The 21,204-nt window shown below is 39.9% G+C and overlaps 2 protein-coding genes across 3 annotated transcripts in view; one reads left to right on the top strand and one right to left on the bottom strand.

Moving 5' to 3' along the window:
• The window catches only part of capn5a (calpain 5a), a 28,478-nt gene extending 8,707 nt beyond the window's left edge, over nt 1-19,771 (top strand). Inside the window, exons 3-13 of one of the 2 annotated variants that reach the window (XM_074641055.1) lie at nt 1,601-1,732; nt 11,316-11,524; nt 12,811-13,003; nt 13,095-13,288; nt 13,557-13,634; nt 14,715-14,910; nt 15,026-15,148; nt 15,753-15,949; nt 17,097-17,218; nt 18,526-18,662; nt 19,327-19,771. In XM_074641055.1, the coding sequence (XP_074497156.1) occupies nt 1,601-1,732; nt 11,316-11,524; nt 12,811-13,003; nt 13,095-13,288; nt 13,557-13,634; nt 14,715-14,910; nt 15,026-15,148; nt 15,753-15,949; nt 17,097-17,218; nt 18,526-18,662; nt 19,327-19,503 (1,758 nt within the window). In that variant the 3' untranslated portion in view covers nt 19,504-19,771. The remainder of the gene's footprint in view (nt 1-1,600; nt 1,733-11,315; nt 11,525-12,810; nt 13,004-13,094; nt 13,289-13,556; nt 13,635-14,714; nt 14,911-15,025; nt 15,149-15,752; nt 15,950-17,096; nt 17,219-18,525; nt 18,663-19,326) is intronic. The other variant, XM_074641056.1, reaches the window with a different exon arrangement.
• ompa (olfactory marker protein a) lies at nt 7,743-10,033 on the bottom strand. The gene is made up of 2 exons (XM_074641057.1): nt 9,875-10,033; nt 7,743-8,314 (listed from the first exon to the last, which is right to left on the bottom strand). The coding sequence occupies exons 1-2, from the start codon at nt 9,941-9,943 to the stop codon at nt 7,883-7,885; spliced, it is 501 nt and encodes a 166-aa protein (XP_074497158.1). The 5' UTR covers nt 9,944-10,033; the 3' UTR covers nt 7,743-7,882.
• Nucleotides 19,772-21,204: the final 1,433 nt, after the last annotated feature.

Below are 21,204 nucleotides of genomic sequence, written 5' to 3'. Positions count from 1 at the left end.
AGATGAGTACATTTATGGTTCTGCGTGTGTGTGTGGGGGTATAATACAGTATTTGTACTTAAAATAGCAACCTCTAATTTTGGGAATGCACACACAGCGAGGGGCAGTTCAGATTCTTTTTTTGTAAAGATTTGTTTTATTGAGAGATGCTCAATTTACAGTGCAATTAAGAGGCATAAACATTTCCATCTGTGCATGAAATAAATGGATTTAAAAGAATGGTAAAGGGAAAATGTAAAGTGTATAGATACACGCAAATATACTTGTAGAAAAAAGGGTTAATTATAAACATAGTAATACATCCACCCACAGGAACCCACAGTTTGCTGTTAAGCAACTGTTGAGGTCACACATTTTATCTTTTATCTTTTATAATCATATTTATATATTTCATATATATATATATATATATATATATATATATATGATATATATAAAGTTCTTTGAATTGCCTTGTTGTTGAAATGTGCTAAATAAATAAACTTGCCTTGCCTTACCTTTACAAGTAAAACAGTGACAATAACATATAGCATATTACTAATAATAAACATAGGGCACTTGAGATTCTTTACATACATCGGTCAGTTAGTCATGTGACTTTACAAAAGTAAATACAAGACAATACTTCAAAATATAAAACAAAACAAAACAAAAAAACTCTGTAGCAACTACCGAACAGAATCTTGGGACATTTGGGGAAATACGCCTACTCGCTTTCTGACAGAAAGTTAGATGAGAAGATAGATACCACTTATCTGTGCACACTAAATATGAAGCTATCATCGCAGCCTGTTAGCTTAGCATAGCACAAACACAGGAAACAGGGGGAAACGGCTAGCCTGGCTCTGTCCAAAGATAACTAAACATGCCTAACTGCACATCTAAAGCTCACTAATTAACATGTTATATCATGGTAGTAAGTGAGCTTCATGTATACGTCCACATAGTTAGTGATCTTACTGGGTGTGTGCCACTGGTTTATTCTAGCTCTATCATTTGGCTGCCTTCCTGATAGTCTGCCTCTCATACGCTCTGTGGTTTGTTTGTCTTTGAACATTCAGAAGCGATTTCTACCTAATCGGAGGGTGTTTTTTTTAACCCTGTATTTACCTTAAGATGGTTGACTGAGTGCTCAGGCTAACGCCCTACAGTACTTATCCAACACTGGCAGCTGCCCAGTATGAACACATCTCGTGCAGCAGCTGTATGTTGACCAGAGACACAACAATATAAATATAGTATTCAGTAGAAAAGGACCCCTTTTAGCCTTAATCTACTATAAATGAATTGTAAAAACTCAACTTATCAAATGAACTTTGACATTATGTCACGTTCAAAAATAACTAATTGTTCTGTCATTCTTTTGTGCGTTATAATTTTGATTGGTTTTGGCTGATATTTCCAAATGCAGCTGTTGAGTGTGTGTTGGATTCTTTCTAACCTAAAAATATTATTGGGATCAACGTTGGCAAAACCATTCAATGGACAATGGACACGCCGATTCTCAATACATTTGAAGGACTTTCAGTCTCATCCTTTTGTTGAATTGATAAGAAGAAGAAAAGGTTAACACTGATTGCAATCATCTTTGTCCTTCTAGGAGTTATGCAGCAACCCCCAACTGTTTGTGGACGGCATCAGTGCCCACGACCTGCACCAAGGCCAGCTGGGAAACTGCTGGTTCGTAGCCGCCTGCTCCAGTCTGGCGTCCAGAGAGGCTCTATGGCAGAAGGTGAGACAAAGACACAGTGTCCATGTTTTATTATCTATTTTTTGTTGCAGCTGTGCAGTTTGAGTTTTTCAGGCTGTTCTCACACAGCGTTCGTAGCTATACTTACACAATGTTAATGCTAATTTGTTTTAACGCCACTAATTTCTTTAACGCATTAATGCAACTTGCGATTCTTAGGTTGTAGCGGGCATAATTTTAAAGCTAGATACTGGTATCATATGAAAGCGAAGGAGGTTAAATCATGGTCCAAACTTCTGGCGTCCCTTGACCTCTGACCTCCAGATATGTGAATGAAAATAGGTTCTATGGGTACCCACGAGTCTCCCCTTTACAGACATGCCCACTTTATGATAATCACATGCAGTTTGGGGCAAGTCATAGTCAAGTCAGCACACTGACACACTGACAGCTGTTGTTGCCTGTTGGGCTGCAGTTTGCCATGTTATGATTTGAGCATATTTTTTATGCTAAATGCAGTACCTGTGAGGGTTTCTGGACAAAATGTGTCATTGTTTAGTGTTCATTGATTTCCAATAATAAATATTTACATACATTTGTATAAAGCAGCATATTTTCCCACTCCCATGTTGATGAGAGTATTAAATACTTGATATATCTCCCTTTAAGGTACATTTTGAACTATGGACCATCATGCGATGCGATTCGATTCGATGCCATATGCGATATGTAATCCACGTAATTGCGAACTAGGAAGTATAAAAAGCGATGCCACATAGGGAGTTGTTTAAGGTGGATGGATGGGTCAAAAACACTGGACTTTTGCCCAGGAGACCGCTGTTCGTATCCCGTGTGAGTCACGTAACTTCCGTACTTAAGTTACGCCACTTCCATGATATTTTCCTAAACCTAACTAAGTAGTTTTGTTGCCTAAACCTAACCGAGTTGTTTCCTGTAAAGACGTACGTTTATTTTGAAAAGACTGGAGTGGAAATTGATGCTGGACATTCATTGAAAATGCACGAAAAATTAGGAATAACGTTTCATAAGATATAATACGAACCGTTGTATGAGGATACGCTGGAACAACTAGCTCCAACAATACAGCATCCTAATGAATGGATCTAGTTATATTTCATGGCATTGATAAATACAGCATGTCAGTTAGAGACTTCTGTTCAAATGACTGAGCCACAGCCGGCGGAGCAGGATGCATGCACACTGTGTGTGTGCATGTGTTTGTGTATAGGATTGTGTGTGTGCGTTAATGGGTGTGGGCATGTGTGCATGCAAGTATATGGGTGTCAGATTTGTGTGACAGAGTGTGTGTTTACTTTAGATTTGTGTGTGGCATTTTGTGTAATCCAAGTGCTTTTAGAGTACTGCGTTGAGTACTTTTCCACACACGCACACACACACACACACACACACACACACACACACACACGCGCGCTCATTAGGAATTTAAATTCTTAATATTGATGTTTGTCAGAGCTCATAAATCATTTACATGATTCACTGTGAAATGGTCATTATCACAACATTAGCCCTGACAGATTGACATGTGAACATTGTACATATTTCATGGCTGCTTAACAAATAGACTTTAAACAACATTATAGATTAAAATCATGTCATTACACACAGATCAATCAGATAAAGGACTTGAACTGGATGCTGCAGCAACCAGGAAATAACATCTTTCATCCATAAGGTGGCACCAGTAACCTTCATTTACAACCCTGTTATTCAGAGATAAGTAAGCAAGATTTTATTTATACAGCCCAAAGCTACAAAGGTGCTTCACTGGACGATACAGAAAAATAAGAAACATGTATATACAGCTATAAACAGAAAAGACACATATACAAATACAGAGGACACAAATAAATTACACCCCCTAACGTCGGTAGAAATGGGTTTTGAGAAGTTTTTTGAAGCCGTTTACAGACTCAGCTGATATTACAGAGGGGGGGAGGCAGCCTTGGATTTGCGGAGGAAGCTGGTTAAAATTAAGAGACCTTGGTCAGATGATCTGAGTGGTCTCTAGAGGACTGGTGTGATGTGGGATCTATGGTTGGATTTAGTTAACAGCCTGTATATATGTATAACTTTATGAATTGGTCTCTAATCATGTTATGAAGTTTAAAGGCTACTTATGTTTCAGAGTTTAATCTAAGATTAAATAATAGCCTGACAGAACGCTTCTAATTCAACACACGTTTAGTCTCTATTAACAGATTCTGCATTAACATGTATAGAGCTGCAACTATTAAAATCGCCAAGTAGTTTGATAATCTATTAATCGGTTTGAGTCATTTTTTAAGAAAGAAAACTTCTCTGATTCCAGCTTCTTAAATGTGAATATTTTCTGGTTTCGTTACTCCTCTATTAGGGCTGCACGATTTGGAAAAAAATATATAATTGTGATTATTTTAACTGATATTGCAATTGCGATATTAGTGGGTATGATCATTTTTACATCACTATTCTCATTTTCATTGAAAAACATATTAAAATGATTATGGTGTGATTTTGCCTTTTAAAAAATATTGTGATTTCCTCCTCATCCTGTGATTTGAAAATTGCAGTAGGCCAGATGTGATTTTGATAGTATTTAGATTAATTGTGCAGCCCCTATCCTCTATGATAGTAAACTGAATATCTTTGAGTTATGGACAAAACAAGACATTTGAGGACGTCATCTTGGGCTTTGGGAAACCCTGATGGAAATTTTTCACCATTTTCTGACATTTTATAGACCAAACAAGCAATCGATTTATCGAGAAAATAATTGACAGATTAATTGACAATGAAAATAATCGTTAGTCACAGCCCTAAACATGTAGAATTTTTAGAAAACGGGATACGATTTTGGCATTCGAAACGTTCCTGTTTTCGTTTGTAGTCTGAGTAGTGTTGAAAAATCACGTTGGAGCAGGCTTTGGTTGAATGCAGGTAAACAGTCCGTGAGGAGAGAAAAAGAGTCGGAGCGCATTGGCTGAAATGCAATCTGGGAACCCACCGGCTATCGTGTGACGATGATTTAGCTTTTTATTGGTTTGAAATTAGCTTGTAAACTGGCTGCTTGTGAAACAATCCAGTCGTACACGTCATCTCTCAACTCCAACTCCAGTCTCACATCTCAAGTTGCTAATCGGACTGTAAACAATGAGCAGCGCACGGAAAAGGAAGTCTTGGAGCAGATATCCACTGGCTACACCAGAACCCCAGAAATATATAATATAGATCCTTGACCCCAGAGGCTGATCTGATGGGTTCAGAGATTGACACATGTTGAACAGGTTCTATAGTGGGTTCAGTGCCTTGCTCAAAAGCACTTCAACAGACCATGTTTGTTTGACCTTTCAGCCACTTAGATGTACATATTATAAACATAATGAGAAGGTATTATTGGAGTCGTGTGTGTGTGTGTTTCTGTCGGTGCATTGTGTGTTTCTGCTGTTGGTTACCTCCCTCTCCTGTCTGGTCTCGGAGGTCCTCTGCAGCTCTCAGTTTTCCATCAGCTGAAGGGAAACTAAAGCCTGTTTTAGATGTCGTCGCCTCAGTGGAGCAGCCAGTTGTCTTGACACCCGTCAGTGGTCCAAAAACAAACACTTATTAAGCCTCTAAGGCAAACTACACACTTTTGACGACAATTATGACAACACTTCCAAGGTGAAGAGACCCGTAGTAAAATAACTCACATACAGAACATGTCGTGTTGAGAGGTATTTCTTAAAGTTATATAGATGTTCATTGCTGCTTACACAAGTTATGGCTGGTTTAAATTAATTATGCAAAGATTATTATTCAGTTTTAAATAATTTATATAGCGTCTCATTTTCCAAATATTGTTCCTGCATCCTGAAATAAATTTGACAAACAAATCAAAATAGAAATCTTAACTCAATGTCCACTTACTAGCTTATTGGGATAAACTAGGCTTTCAACAAATCCTAAATTAAAATGTTTTTGAGATTATGTTTTAATTAATTGTCAACAAAACCTGCAGTGATGTTGTTCCTAGTTCTGTCTGTACTGAAGCAGTTCTGGCTCTCTAACTCAGTTAAAAATGTATATCATGTTCCTGCCGGTATTTGGCTCCAGTAAGGTGGAAAGTTTGACTGGAAACAAAATGGGAACTATTGTAACTGATGAGCAGATACTGGAGCTGTAAACACTGAACATGCTGGAATTTCCCCCTTCAGTCCAACTGAAACACAGAGACAGAAAAAAAACGAGAGAAATGCTGCATTTTATGAAAGTCAAAGTGTGAATGAGCAGTTCTTTAACTCATACGACACTGTGACGGTCAGGATCTAACAGTCATTTACTCCTTCCTAGTCTCCTCTCCTCTTGTTTCCTCCCCTCCTAGTCTCCTCTCCTCTCCTGTTGTTTCTTCCCTTCCTAGTCTCCTCTCCTCCCCTTTTGTTTCATCCCTTCCTAGTCTCCTCTCCTCTGGATTCCTCCCTTCCTAGTCTCCTCTCCTCTTGTTTCATCCCTTCCTATAGCCTCCTCTCCTCGTTTCCTTCCTTCCTAGTCTTCTCTCCTCTGGATTCCTCTCTTCCTAGTCTCCTCTCCTTGCCTCTCCTCTCCTCTTGTTTCATCCCTTCCTAGTCACCTATCCTCTTGTTTCCTCCCGTCCTAGTCTCCTCTCCTCTTGTTTCCTCTCTTCCTAGTCTCCTCTCCTCTCCTCTCCTCTTGTTTCATCCCTTCCTAGTCTCCTCTCCTCTTGTTTCCTCCCTTCCTCGTCTCCTCTCCTAGACTCCTCTCATCTTGTTTCCTCCCTTCCTAGTCTCCTCTCCTCTTGTTTCCACTCTTCCTAGTCTCCTCTCCTCTCCTCTCCTCTCCTCTCCTCTCCTCTCCTCTCCTCTCCTCTCCTCTCCTCTCTTGTTTCATCCCTTCCTAGTCTCCTCTCCTCTTGTTTCCTCCCTTCCTCGTCTCCTCTCCTAGTCTCCTCTCCTCTTGTTCACTCCCTTTCTAGAATCTCCTCTCCTCTTGTTTCCTCCCTTCCTCGTCTCCTCTCCTAGTCTCCTCTCCTCTTGTTTCATTCCTTCCTAGTCTCTGCTCCTCTCCTCTTATTTCCACCCTTCCTAGTCTCCTCTCCTCTTGTTTCCTCTCTTCCTAGTCGCCTCTCCTCTTGTTTCCTCCCTTCCTAGTCTCGTCTCCTCTTGTTTCCTCCTCTTCTAGTCTCCTCTTCTCTTGTTTCCTCCCTTCCTAGTCTCCTCTCTTGTTTACTCCCTTTCTAGTCTCTCCTCTCCTCTTGTTTCCTCTCTTTCTAGTCTCCTCTCCTCTTGTTTACTCCCTTTCTAGTCTCTCCTCTCCTCTTGTCCCCTCCCTCCCTCCCTCTCTCCTCTGTCCAGTAACACCGATACCAATCAGCACCAATGAGAGCACAGAGACAGCTTTCAGTCAATGTTTAATAGATGTCACTCCATTGATCTGTGTTTTGTGTCGGGCCGACAGTCATGCAATGTGAATATTTCATATTCTCTGCTACTTTCTACTGTAGCTGCCTCTCCTGCGAGCGCTGAAAGACTTCAGAAAAGAAATACAAAGACAAACATATTATCACAATATTCAGCTGATCAGTGATGGCGTTTTATTTACAAGAGGAAGTTTAGTTTGTATCCTCATAAGTTTTGTATTCAAAGGTTATAAAAATTCAAAAATTTTAGTTATTGATTATGAAGTTTCAACATCATCAGATAATATTTTTTAAATATTTTTTAAATGATTGCTCACGTTTCTGTACGAATTTTAAATATGTTTTGAATTAATGATTAATGTTGATGATACATTGATCTTTTAGCACCAGGGAACCTACAAGAGGTTTAGTTCCATGTAAATAAAGTGCGTTCATACTTGTTCTTTCTCTTGTTATTTACTAGGTTTGCTTTGTTTTGTGGAAAAATACTTTCTTTTAAGTGCTTATAAAATTTTGACTTGGCTGTTGAGATGCTGTTAAAAGTTAGCTTTTTGTGCTAAAATGTTCGGAAATTAAATAAATCGCGCACAAAGAAGAGGGAACTACAATCTTGTTACTGTGGACGTTTTGAGGGAGAATATTTAAGATGATGTATTTCTTTGATTTGAGGAGAACCAAAGTTTTTTAAAGGTCTAAGATTGGACAACATATTGCAATGCTTCTCCAGTACTAACAGGATTCTACTGACAAACAGTGAAGAGTCATTTGTCTGGTGTGAACGCCACCGAGCAGCAGACATTTGCGGCCTCTGCTGTATCCTTGAAAGCAAACAGGAAGTACATGACCTTCCTGACCTTGGCCAGCTCAGCAATCCTTTCGCCGAACTCCTGCATGTCCGCCTCCAGCCATTTGAGCGGCGAATCCTCCGGGTCGTTGGCGTTTCGCCAAAATGTTCCGATCGGTTCTAGTAGCTGACGGGTCATCAGGTGGGTGAGGTCAGGGGTCCAGTGCTGGGAAATACCGGTGATGGTGACGCGGCCGTGGTCAGCGAGGGAGAAGTACCAGCGGGAGAAGTTCAGCTCCTGGGTGGGGAAGTCCAGCCGATACACGGCCTCATGGGGGAGAAGCAGACGCTCACCGTCCTGACGCTTCTGCCCTGAGCGCTGCAGAGACGACACACGGAGACGCATCATCTGCAGAGGAGGTAAAAGAACACACAGGAAGACAGAGATGAAGTGGACATTGAGACGAGTTAGAAAAGAAGGAGTAATGCGGAAAGAAAAGTCGTGTGTGGGTCAGATTTGATTATCCAGCCCATTTGACCCCAAAGTCCAGTTCGTTTGACTCGTGTAAACACTGTGTAGGCTACCGTGCTGGAGCACGGTTTGTTGATCCGTGCCCGTGTCCACTTGAAAAGGTGGTCTTGAGTACGGTTCAGGTGCACTTGACTACCAACTATACGAAAACCACCAAAAGTGAACTGTTAGTAGCAGCCAGTGAGTAGTTTTGAAAGGGAAGGCTTCCTTCAAAGCTGCCGGTCTCCTCCGAAATTTGCATAGGCGCATGCTGCGCCAATCTCATCCTCTGAACTGCACGGCCATGGGTGATGAAGCAGGAAGGCAGGCGAGAGGTTCCGTAAAATATGAATATAAAATATAATATAAATAAATGATTAATAGATTATCAAAAGAATTGGCAATTAGCTTTCTTTTGATGCACGGATCGATCAGTTGACCAATCGTTGTGGCTCTAAACCACTTTTTTCTCTCAGCGCAGCAAAGGTGCACATTAACATTTGAGCCCAGAAGCCGTTGACCTCCACTGTGGCCGCCAGACGGTCGGTTAGAAAGACAGAAAGTAAACAGTTTTTTAGGCAGAGTGCCAGGCTAGTGGTCAGAGTTTTAACTCTTCTGATGAGAAGACCTATTGATCACTACACTGGGGACATTCAAAGCACCAGGCACACTATAGAAAACTTTAACAACAGATGCTATGAAGACTGTTCATTAAAGCAGGGAGAAAAGTTTGAATAAAAAGTTGCATGAATCTCCAAAAAGTAAACTTTGAAAAGTCAGCCAACAATAAAAAGAAAAGCAATACACTACATTTTAAATGTAATTGTTACAAACTTCATATAAAAGCATTATATAAGTATTTGTTAAATGTATCTATGTTTAACGTCAGCAGTCGAAACCGCAATGTTAACATTTTTGGTGATGTGCACAAATGCTCCAATGTGCACAAAAACCCCCATCACATCAGGTTTAATCTTTGTACATTCAGTTATATGTTCTATCAGGTAAAAACAAAAATTGCATCCACACTAGGGCTGCCAAAGTTAACGTGATATTAACGTGTTAACGCAAATTGTTTTAATAGCACCAATTTCTTTACCGCATTAACGCAACTTGAGCATATTTTTTTATGCTAAATGCAGTACCTGTGAGGGTTTCTGGACAATATTTGTCATTGCTTTGTGTTGTTAATTGATTTCCAATATAAATAAATACACACATTTGCATATTTGTCCACTCCCATGTTGATAAGAGTATTAAATACTTGACAAATCTCCCTTAAGGTACAGTTTGAACAGATAAAAAAATGTATGATTAATTTGTGATTAATCGCGATTAACTATGGACAATCATGCGATTAATCGCGATTAAGTATTTTAATTGATTGACAGCCCTAATGCACACACATTATGATAACAGACAAGGTGAGAAGTTGTCATGTCAAAGTGAGATCCTCACCTCTGTCAGTGCCGGGTCTTCTTTAAACGCCAGCACCAGTGTGTTGGAGGGGACTTTGGCATCGTCCATGTCCGACTTCGAGGTTATAGTCCTGGGTTAAGGAGAGGGTGAGGCTGGCCTGTCTGGATGGATGCTGTGATAGATGGAGCTCTGGTAGAGTTTCAGATTTCTCTCTCTACCGCTCTCCCTCTCTCTCTCTTTTCTCACAGGCTTGTATGCCGTCTCTGTCTCCCCTCCCCTCTCCAACTATTTCCATCACAGAGTGGCGGTTTCTCACTTTTGTCCCCCCCCCCCCCACCTCCCTCCTGCCCACAGGGTAGTTTAGTTAGGACGCATTGATTAGCCACATAACATGAGAGAGGATGGGGGAGAGCATTGGGAGATGGGATCAATGCAACAGTCAGAATAATCAGTATTCAGCCCAGTAAACCTTTCAATCCTTTAAAGGCTCATGTTTCTGCACCAAATTCTGAACGTTATTGACACCAGAAGCAGCTGAATTATTTCATATAGATCAGGTTTGAAATGTCTGAATATCACATGAAAATACTCTCCAAGTTTTTTTGTTTTTTTTAAGGCGTTACGGAGGTGGGTGATGTGTGAGGGTGCTAGGCAACAGGAGGCGCTGATGACGTACGAGAGGGAACTCTGGGAGTTTCCTGAGGGCTTCTGGGAGCTTGACTGGTTGTGGCTCAATGGATCAGTTATTTATTTATATCACTCACTTCACTGAGGATTGTTACGGTGTGTATGTGTTAATGAATCGTCAGTGGGGATCTTAGCTCAGGATATGGGTGGATGGCATTCCCTTGTTAAACACTTTGTACATCCTCAGGTTAATTAAAGGGGAACAAGTGGAAAACCAGATGTTTTTCAACTTTTTAGGAACTAACAAATGGACAGAATATGTACAGATGATATTGTCAGAGGTGATGCTTTTAAAGAAATAATCTCGAAGATTTTTATTTAAATAAATGTCTGTTAAAGGCAGGGTTGGTGATCTTGAGAAACTAGCCAGAGTACTCTAGGTTTTAAAAAATGATCCAACCAAAAAACTGGGCCCAGTCTCTTTTCCAAATGAAAGTAGCTTCAGCACTAGCTTCAAAGTCCCTAAATCTAGTGGGAAAATCACCAGCGAGAACCCGGGATTTAGGACATGTGCGTCTGCGTGTTGGTGTACTGACGTTTATTGTATGTAGTGAAACAAAGACTTCCAAACCTCATTAACACGCTGTCACAGTCTACTTAAGTCCAACAGGTATCACCATGTCCAATACCCGAGTGGAGGTTATTGGATCCAAACAGAACAGCACACTGCGTCTTTCTCTTGTTTTTATTTTTTCTATTCATTGTGGATCCCAGTATATCACTTTATATTCTGGAATAAAACCTGACCTTTGACCAGATGATGACCGTGTGTTCTTTCTGTTTTTTTCCCCAGGTGATCCCTGACTGGAAGGACCAGGAGTGGGATAAAGAAAAACCAGAGTCCTACGCCGGGATCTTCCACTTCCGGTTCTGGCGGTTCGGTGAGTGGGTGGATGTGGTGATCGATGACCAGCTGCCCACGGTGAACGGAGAGCTGGTGTACTGCCACTCCAACGACAACAACGAGTTCTGGAGCGCGCTGGTGGAGAAGGCCTACGCCAAGTAAGACTTTTACAATTACAGTGGAGCAGTTGTTGGCAATGAAATTCTTGTTCTCAGGCTCCCTCCAACAATGCTACCTCAAAATGCATCTTCCCTAAAATAAATGAATAAATAAATGAATAACTCGATAAATAAATAAATATGTCATTAAATGTAGCAAAAATAATATTAAAAATAAATATAGCCATTAAATAAATGATAAAATGTGACATAAATTGATATTTTAAATTTGTTTTAATTTTTCTTTGCAATAATTTGCCTCTGTTTAATTTTCCCTTTTTTTAACTATGTATTTATTTTTATTACTTTTTACATATATTTATTTTACATTTATTTTTGTATCTATTTATTTATTATTGCTTTTATTTTTGTATTTTATTTTTATTTTTAAACGTACAAATGTATTTATTTATTTATTTATTTATGCACTATTTTTCCTTTGCATTTCACCCCTTATTTATTTCCCCAAACGTATTTATTTCTGTTCTTTTCTTTTTACATTTCTGCCTCTTTATGCGGATGAGGGGGCTGTCACTCAACAAGTGTCATCATGGAGTTAGGGTGCATGACTATATGCTAGCTAGCAAGCGAACTAACTGTGTCTGCTTCTGCTTATCACTGGCTGTAATGCAAAAATACATAAATAAATACATGCATTAAAAATAAATGCAAAAATAAATAGATAAATACAAATAAATGCATAAATAAATACATTGAAAATTAATAAAAATAAATTCATAAATAAATAAATAAAAGGGAAAATTAAACAGTAGAGTAAATACATAAGGGAATTAATACAAAGACAAATAAATAAACAATTATTTAACATGAGAAATGGGGAAGAGAAGGCAGCAAGTGTTTTTATTTAAATGACAACTACATTCTGAAAAAACAGGGAAAGCCTGGCTCCCCTTGGCCTTCGGGAGAAAATGGCAGTGATCACATCAATGGTATTAAGTTTTGAATGTTGTCTTTGAGCACCACATAGTCAACGTCCTGGTGGAGTGTGAATCATTTCAGGTTCACCACAGTTGAAGGAATAACACCAGCTCTTTTTGAGTCCATACCAGTTCCTCATTTGTTATGGCTCTAAGACCACAGCAAATAAGGGAAGCACATGCGAGGAATTAACTAAAAGAGTATTACTATTTAATAAAGATTGAGGGTTGACGGTCACTTTCTTTTGCAGACTTTTCTTAAATTTGAGGGCAGAGATACATGAATAAAATGTATTCATTAAGATGTCTGTGTGTGAGCGTTAATGATCGCTTGTGTGTGTCTTCTAGGATGAGTGGATGCTATGAGGCGCTTGATGGGGGCAACACAGCTGACGCTCTCGTGGATTTCACCGGCGGTGTATCGGAGCCAATGGACTTGATTGAGAACGGGTTCAAAGACGATGAAGAGAAACGCAACGAGCTGTTCGAGAGAGTCCTGAAAGTCCACGACAGAGGAGGCCTCATCAGCTGCTCGATCCGGGTGAAGAGAGGACAAACACACAGCGGCTGAATGATTGAATGAATTGATTTAGGAAAGATTTATAGAGACTGACTGAACTGTGTTGTTCCAGGCAACCACTGCAGCGGACATGGAGGCCAGGCTGGCCTGTGGCCTGGTGAAGGGTCACGCCTACGCGGTGACGGACGTCCGCAGGGTGAGGCTGGGCCACGGCCTGCTGGCCTACTTCAGGTCAGACAAGCTCGACATGATCCGCATGAGAAACCCCTGGGGAGAGAGAGAGTGGAACGGGGCCTGGAGCGACAGGTGATATGACCATATTCCTACACAGATTGTAAATCGTTTTTTAAATATGCCCAGAGAACCTACGATTTAGATTCGTGTAGTCCCACATGATTGGACTACAAACTGTGTCTGCCTAGTTTGTAAATACACTGAATTTATCATGTCGGTTTGATGTTATTTTGTTCTTTGGTGTTGACATGTTTACTTTTTACTACACACATTTCACATCTGCCATCCACATTTTATTATTATTAGAAGAATACAGATGTTTTTTTCTGCCTGTCTGCAGCTCTGAAGAGTGGAAGAAGGTCAGTAACAGTGAGAGGGAGAAGATCGGTGTCACTGTGCGGGATGATGGAGAGTTCTGGTGAGTTTTAGTTCAATGATGCCCCCTGTTGGCAGACACCTGGTGCCTGCATGTGGAGCTTTTCCCCTAAAGTCAAAGACCTACAATAATTCTCATCTGTTATATTGACATTTGTTCAACCTCCATCTCTCAGGGGTTAATGTGTTGATTTAGCAGATCATTTTACTGATTCTTAAGTCTTCTTCTTCTTCTAGAGGACTCATTATGCTCATTTTCAGGTGCATAATAGTATTTTGGGTTTCTACTAGAACATGTTTACATGCTTTAATTTTCAAAAAATGCTTTACTTTTTTCATACCGGCTGTGCTGCAGCACCTCATTTCATTTCACCCTCTGTCTGAAACACTCTGTTTGAGCTCTAGCTGCTAGGCAGGTATTATGCAAATGTTGTACTTTGTGACATCACCATCTTCCTCATCCTCATCCTCATCTGCAACCGCTTATCCCGTTAGGGGTCGCGGGGGGGGGCTGGAGCCGATCCCAGCCGACATTGGGCGAAGGCGGGGTACACCCTGGACAGGTCGCCAGTCCATCACAGGGCTGACACATAGAGACAGACAACCATTCACACTCACATTCACACCTACGGGCAATTTAGAGTCCACAATTAACCTAATCTGCATGTCTTTGGACTGTGGGAGGAAACCGGAGTACCCGGAGAAAACCCACGCTAACACGGGGAGAACATGCAAACTCCACACAGAAGGGTCCCAAGCCTGATTCGAACCTGCAACCCTCTAGCTGTGAGGCGCCAGTGCTAACCACTGCACCACCGTGCAGCCCATCACCATCTTACGGAAGAAAAAGCAGGACCTTAAGCAAGGCGTTTCTGGCAGTTTGGGAGCAGTTTTTCTGTGGAGGAGAGTAACTCCCTTTGGTGTGGACTTTGCAGAACTTTTACTTGCACAAAGAAATACATAACACACTAAAGCAAAGAGGAAAAACACAAAAACAAAATAGGTCCTCTTTAAATATTTTCCTCTTTCATCATAAATCTCTCTGAACATACAGTAAATTACTCTCATTGTAAAAATACCAGAATTTCTACTTATCCACCTCTCTTTCTCTCCCTTCCTGCAGGATGATATTTGATGACTTTATCGCTAACTTCACAGATCTCATCCTGTGTCGTCTCATCAACACGTCCTACCTGAGTTTCCATAAGACCTGGGAGGAGACCGTGATGCGGGGCTCTTGGCGCCGCCACGACGACCCGCTGCTCAACCGAGCCGGGGGCTGCACCAACAACAAGCAGTCCTTCCTCCAGAACCCGCAGGTGCTATTTTCTCTCATTAATTCATAAGCTCTCAGATTTGGTGTTAGGCAAGACTGTAGTTTGCAGTAGTGACAACTCTAACAATACTTGTGTATTCCTTTTCTCTGTGTTGCAGTACGTGTTTGACGTGAAGAAGCCGGAGGACGAGGCACTGATCTGTCTGCAGCAGCAAGACCGCAGAGCCACACTGAGACACGGACAAGGAGAAAACCTGGCTATGGGCTTTGACATACACAGGGTCAGCTCACTGTGTGTGTGTTTTCAAGACATTCATAGATGTCATCTCAAAATCCTTTTTGTAACCTTTATGAAGGTGGGATTTGTTGCAGGGCTGTGTATTAGATTACATTAGTTTTAGGGGTTTTGATAGGGGCAGCTGTGGCTGAGAGGTAGAGCGGGTCTTGGTGGAAGACTCAACTGGTTTTAAAATTTAAGGGAAGATGCATGTTTTTTGTGAAGCAGTGAGCATACAACTGGATAAATGAGACTTGAATATACTGCACAAGTTGTGTGAGAGTTTGTAAACGGATGTTTTGATATAGTTTTGCTGTTGTTAAACGCGGCCCCCCATTTACTTAAACTCAAGACTTGTCTCCGTTTTTTGATTCTCCGTTCACCGTGGAGGCATGATTTATGTGGGTGAGGCATTCCTTGAAGTCTGACTTGCACTGATAAACGAGAGTCCGGTTTACTCGTCAAACAGTTGGATTAGTTTAGGATAATGGGGTCAACCCAGGCCACTCCCTGGACACGCTGCTGCCAGATTCAATACAATAGTTAAGCCAAATACTGTTCAGTCTTCAGCTATTTAAGTCTGTGTCTTCTCTGTTCTCTGTGTTCAGGTGGAGTTAAACAGGATCTACCGTATGCATACCACCCAGCAGAAGGTTGGTGGGAGCACCTACATCAACTCACGGTCTGTGTTCATACGCATCGAGCTGAAGGAGGGGCGGTACGTCATCTTACCCACGACCTTTGACCCTGGCTTGGAGGGAGACTTCCTGCTCCGCATCTTCACTGACGTGCCGTCCGACTGCAAGTAAGCAGAAGCACACTGGGCTCGTTTTATTTTGAACTCTGCTTCATTTTTTTTCTGTGTGACCGTTTCAGTGTTTGTTGTTCAGCAGCATTATTGGATATTATATAAGGACGAATTGATTTTGTGAAAAGGCCATTTAAAAATGAAAAGTGACATTTAAAATCTTGAAATGGAAAATCGAACGCCACTTCGGGAGTTATTTTAACCCAAACTACAATCTTTTCCTAAACCTAACTAAGTAGTTTTGTGGACTAAACCTAATCAAGTTGTTTCCTGTGAAGACGGAACTTTATTTTGAAAAGACTGTATACATGTAACGAACGGAAATTAGCACGTGTTGCTGGACATTTGTATGAAAACGCACGAAAAATGGGGATTAACTTTTCGTAAGATATCATACAAACTGTTGTATGAGGATATTGCAGAACATTACTGATTGAGAGCAGGTCTTAGTGACTCTTGACTGCATATAACTTCTTTCAGAATTAGGAGCTACTTTTAGTCTTAGAATGTTTTGTGAATGTGACTCCGGTTCTGCAGCAGGTTTAAGTTAAACCTTGGATAAAAAGAACTCTAGCTGCATTTCAATGACTTTTTTTTATGACACATAAACTAGTCTGCACTGAACCACAGGTGCAGATTACGCCTGAGGACACAGCATTGAGGTTTAAGAGACCATGTAAATGGTAAATAGACTTGCATTTATTTAGCGCCTTTCTAGTCTGCCGACCACTCAAAGCGCTTTACACTAGATGTCAGCATTCACCAATTCACACACACATTCATACACTGATGGCCGAGGCTGCCATGCAAGATGCCAACCTCCCCATCAAGATCTGATCTAAATACTCATTCACACACCGATGGCACTGCCTTCGGGAGCAATTTGTAGTTAAGTACTTCCAATTGGTGGACGACCCACTCGGACCTCTCAGCCACAGCTGCCCCCATGTGATTTTCTTCCAGACAACATAGGATTACACTGTAAATCTTTAAGCTTGAAGCTAAGCTAATGACAGAGCAGCAGTCCCTTTTTTAACAACAACATAAACATATGGTTCTAGATAAAAACATGAGAACACAAACACAAGAATAAAGACAAGTGTCCCTGTCTCTCTCTCTCTCTCTCTCTGTGTCTGTCCTGTAGGGAGTTGACTGTACATGAGCCTCCACAGACCTGCTGGTCCGGGTTGTGTGGTTATCCCTCTCTGGTCACTCAGGTCCACGTACTTCAGGCTGATGGACTCGCAGGACAAGACTCTGACGGAGGTATATTTTAGTTTTTTCATTTACACTTTACACCATGACCAGATTACTGAGTTTAATCAGATCAAATTGAGCTTTATAAGCTTCACAAAACAGTCTTTTTTATATTCTAGTCTATATTGTGCAGTGTTTTAAGGTGTTTCTAAGACACTTTGGATATTTCAGTGTTATGCACTACCCCATCTTTTATTGTTTGGTTATTATTTAAAATACTTTGTGTCCCTTTTAAAACTGACCTGCTGTCAGCTGAAGCAGCTCCAGCACGTCTTTTTTGATAGTAGATAGCAGTAGCAGCTTTGTAAGGTCAGTTATTGGCGTAGCAGCAAGTTAAGCCAGTCTGAATGCAAAACAGTCATGATAGCAGACAGCTACAAGGCCTGTAGTCATCTACGACGTTTACAGTTGTTAAAAATACTTGGCACCTTCATTTTCTTTGATAAGCGTGTGTAACATTTCAATTATTTTGTCTATCTTTTATATTTAGATACCAATACAAGGAGTTAATTTGAATTTTTTTTTTTTAATGTATATCCACTGGATAATTAACTGTATGAAATAGGAAAAGATAAGAAAGAAATTTCAACACAAGAGTCAGAAGTCTGAGTTAGTTATAATTGTTTACAGAGTTAGTGATTTTGAGATAAGACCTCTGGTTCAGTACAAATATTTCTGCTGTATTGTCTTGTTTAGAAGTATAGTGATACGGAGGACGGAACCTGACAAAATAAAAAATAAGTAAATGACTCGATAAATAAATAAAGATAAATAAAGGGAAAATCATGCAGAAATGAATAAATACATCAATTTAATAATAAATAAATAGATTTAAAAATTTATTTAAAATAAATAAAAAATGCAAAAGAAATTAATTAAAAAGTTAATAAAAATAAATGAATAAATAATTAAAAGGGAAAATTGAAAAGAGTAGATAAATAGGGGAATTAATACAAAAGAAACAACTTATTTATTTACGTCACATTTTATCAATTAATTAATGCTTACAGTTATTTTTTTATATTGTTTTTAGTATATTAAATGGCATATTTATTCATTTATAGAGTCATTAATTTATTTATTTTTGATTTTGGCTGGTTCCGTCCTCCATATAGTGATACCCAATGGTGGCGGAAGAAGTATTCAGATCTTTTACTTAGAAGCATTACAACAGTGTAGAAATCTGTTACAAGTAAAAGTCTTGGATTAAAAATGTTACTTAACTAAAAGTAGATAAGTATTAGTATGAAAATATATATTTCCTAATATTAAATAGCACATCAATTATTGCTGTGTGTGTGTGTGTGTGTCTCCAGTGTCGGACCCCTACGTGATCATTTGTTGTGAAGGACATAAAGTTCGCTCTCCGGTCCATAAAAGCACACGCAGCCCCCGCTTCGACACCAAGGGGCTCTTCTACAGGAAGAAAGCCAACCAGCCAATCAACATCGAGGTTTGTGTGTGTGTTTGTTGGTACCCAAAGTGAGGCATAAACATTGTAAACATGAGTTTATGGTTTCAATCTCTAGTTTCAAGTCTTCTTCAATACAGCATGATGTTCATTTAGTAAATTATGGTTCCATTTAGAGTCAAATAGACCATAAAGCAGGGAATGCTTTAGGGCGTGGCTACCTTGTGATTGACAGGTCGCTACCATGGCGTTGTCCGGTCTGGGAGTCGTCCGTGTTTTTGTCTTACAACTTTAACCCTTTCACAATGTGTTTTCAGTTCATGAAAGTTAGTTGCAACATTTTGGTCTCCTAAAAATGTCTTATTCAGCGTTCAGTTGTACTTAGCTCCACCCTCTGGTGTCACTTTTGGTTGCAAAAACCAAGATGGCGACAGCCAAAATGCTGAACTGAAGGCTTCAAAACCATAGTCCACAAACCAATGGGTGACGTCACGGTGACTACGTCCACTTCTTTTTTACAGTCTATGCCAGCAACTTCCGTGTTCTGCAAGGAAGCATAGCATAAAATGGAAATACTCAAGTAAAGTACAAGTACCTCAAAATTGTACTTAAGTAGCGTACTTGAGTAAATGTACTTAGTTAACCGAAGTTGTAAATTTTGTTGTCACATGTGAGCAGTGAATTCCTCTCTCACCGTGTCTCTCAGATCTACAACCACAACGTGTTGATGGACTCCTTCCTGGGTCAGGTGACGTTGCCGGCCGAGCAAGGTGAATTCCGGCAGACGCTGCACCTGAGGGACAAGGGCAATCAACGTAACAACGACCTGTCAGGGACCCTCTCTGTCGTCATAGTGACCAGCACGGGGCTCACCAACATCTGAGACACACCACTAAACCGTCCAGTCAGCTAAAGTTTACCAGGTTACCGGTTTACCGCCCTATGAGGGTAAATACTTGGCACGAATAGAGGGTTTACTTTATAGAAGATTACATAATCCAGCAGTAGGTCTGTGGAGATCAGAGGAGGAGGAAACCTGATTCTCTTGCTGTGTTTTAGCCTGATGCCATAAATGTATGTTTACAAAATGATTTACAATACCTGTAACGGGTGAAACTGAATATCCTGAAGACAAATGATTTCTAGCTAGCTTATATGTACATTTACATGCACAAAATATTCATTTCTTTGACCTTATTTCGAAAAGAAAATATTCCTACTAAGCTGTTTACATGCCTAATGAAAGGGAATATTCCACTAATATTCCCGTTTACATGCAGCTGTGCATACTACGATTCATGTAAATCTTGGAATAACAAATAGGATTTTCCACCAGTGCAAACGCAGCCTCCCTCTTTCATTCCTTCAACCACTTCAGTCACTTTGACTAATGGCCCATTAACTGCAACGATTAATGTCAAACTTGATTCTGTTTCCACTTTACAGAAAGTAATTTGCCGCCGCAATGCACTTTCCCCATTCAAAATTAATAGGGAGACTCACGTTTTTGCCGCACCAATGGGTCTGGTTTGAATGCTCCATTCAGAATAAGGCCTAATTCAGAACATCAAATCAGAATATGCTGTTTACGTGACCCGTATCCAATTCGGACTATTGTCATATTCGGAATAATAGTGGAATATTAGTGTGCAGTAAACGTTGTCAGTGTTTACAGTGTTCTTCATGTTATGTTTATCAACCACTACTTAGTGTTTAGTTTGTTCTACTATTTAATATCTTGTTCTATTTCAGCTTTATTTTAATTTACTCTTTTTAAAATCCTATTCTTGTGTCTTTTGATATCGGCTTCTTTTATATCCTGTCTATGTGCCTCTCATGGCTCCTGTACACCACTTTGTATTGCCTTGTTGAAAATAAATTCCAATTTATGTGCAACTTGGTGGCTTTTTTTTAGCAATACATCCATCCATAAGGCGAAATATTTCACGGTAGTGAAATAAAATAGTAATTGGCTGAATTACTATTTACAGGTTAGTTACAGGTTTATACAAAATAAATATAAATATATTAATAATCAAAAGTTTGTAATCAGCTGTTACAGTCATGTTTTTCTTTGTTCCTTCAGTAATAACTAGTTTAACAGAGATAAAAACGGTATAATTCAGACACCAAATGTCTTAATTCACATTTGAATAAGTAAAGAATAGGAAGAAGAATAGGTGGGAATAAAAACACAATTAAGGATAATGTACTGTCCTTCAAAAGCCACTCCAACTTCACAGTTCAGATAGCTCAGAGTAGTTTTACCAAGAGAGTTCATACCTAACCAACATGTGTCTTAAATACATTTTACAGACAGAAGTTCTTAGGGATGTACCATTCATGAAGGTTCACAAAAACACCTTCATTAATTATTCTTAAGGCAGATTTCAATGAAAAAGCACAATATAATAAGGTTATATGCTTGCTATCATAATAAACCATCTGAATATAATTGGCTGGCGTTAACAAAGCTGCAATGATTCTAAATGAATGTTAATGTTGCTCCGTAGGAGCTGGATGTGTAAATATGAACCTGTTTATATTCAATTTATGAGGTGATAATATATACAGCTTGTTTCTG

The sequence above is a fragment of the Sebastes fasciatus genome, chromosome 7 (genome assembly GCF_043250625.1).
Source record: "Sebastes fasciatus isolate fSebFas1 chromosome 7, fSebFas1.pri, whole genome shotgun sequence".
NCBI lineage: Eukaryota > Metazoa > Chordata > Actinopteri > Perciformes > Sebastidae > Sebastes > Sebastes fasciatus.
The sequence above is the reverse complement of the archived record's forward strand: the minus strand, read 5'-3'. Positions and strand labels throughout refer to the sequence as shown.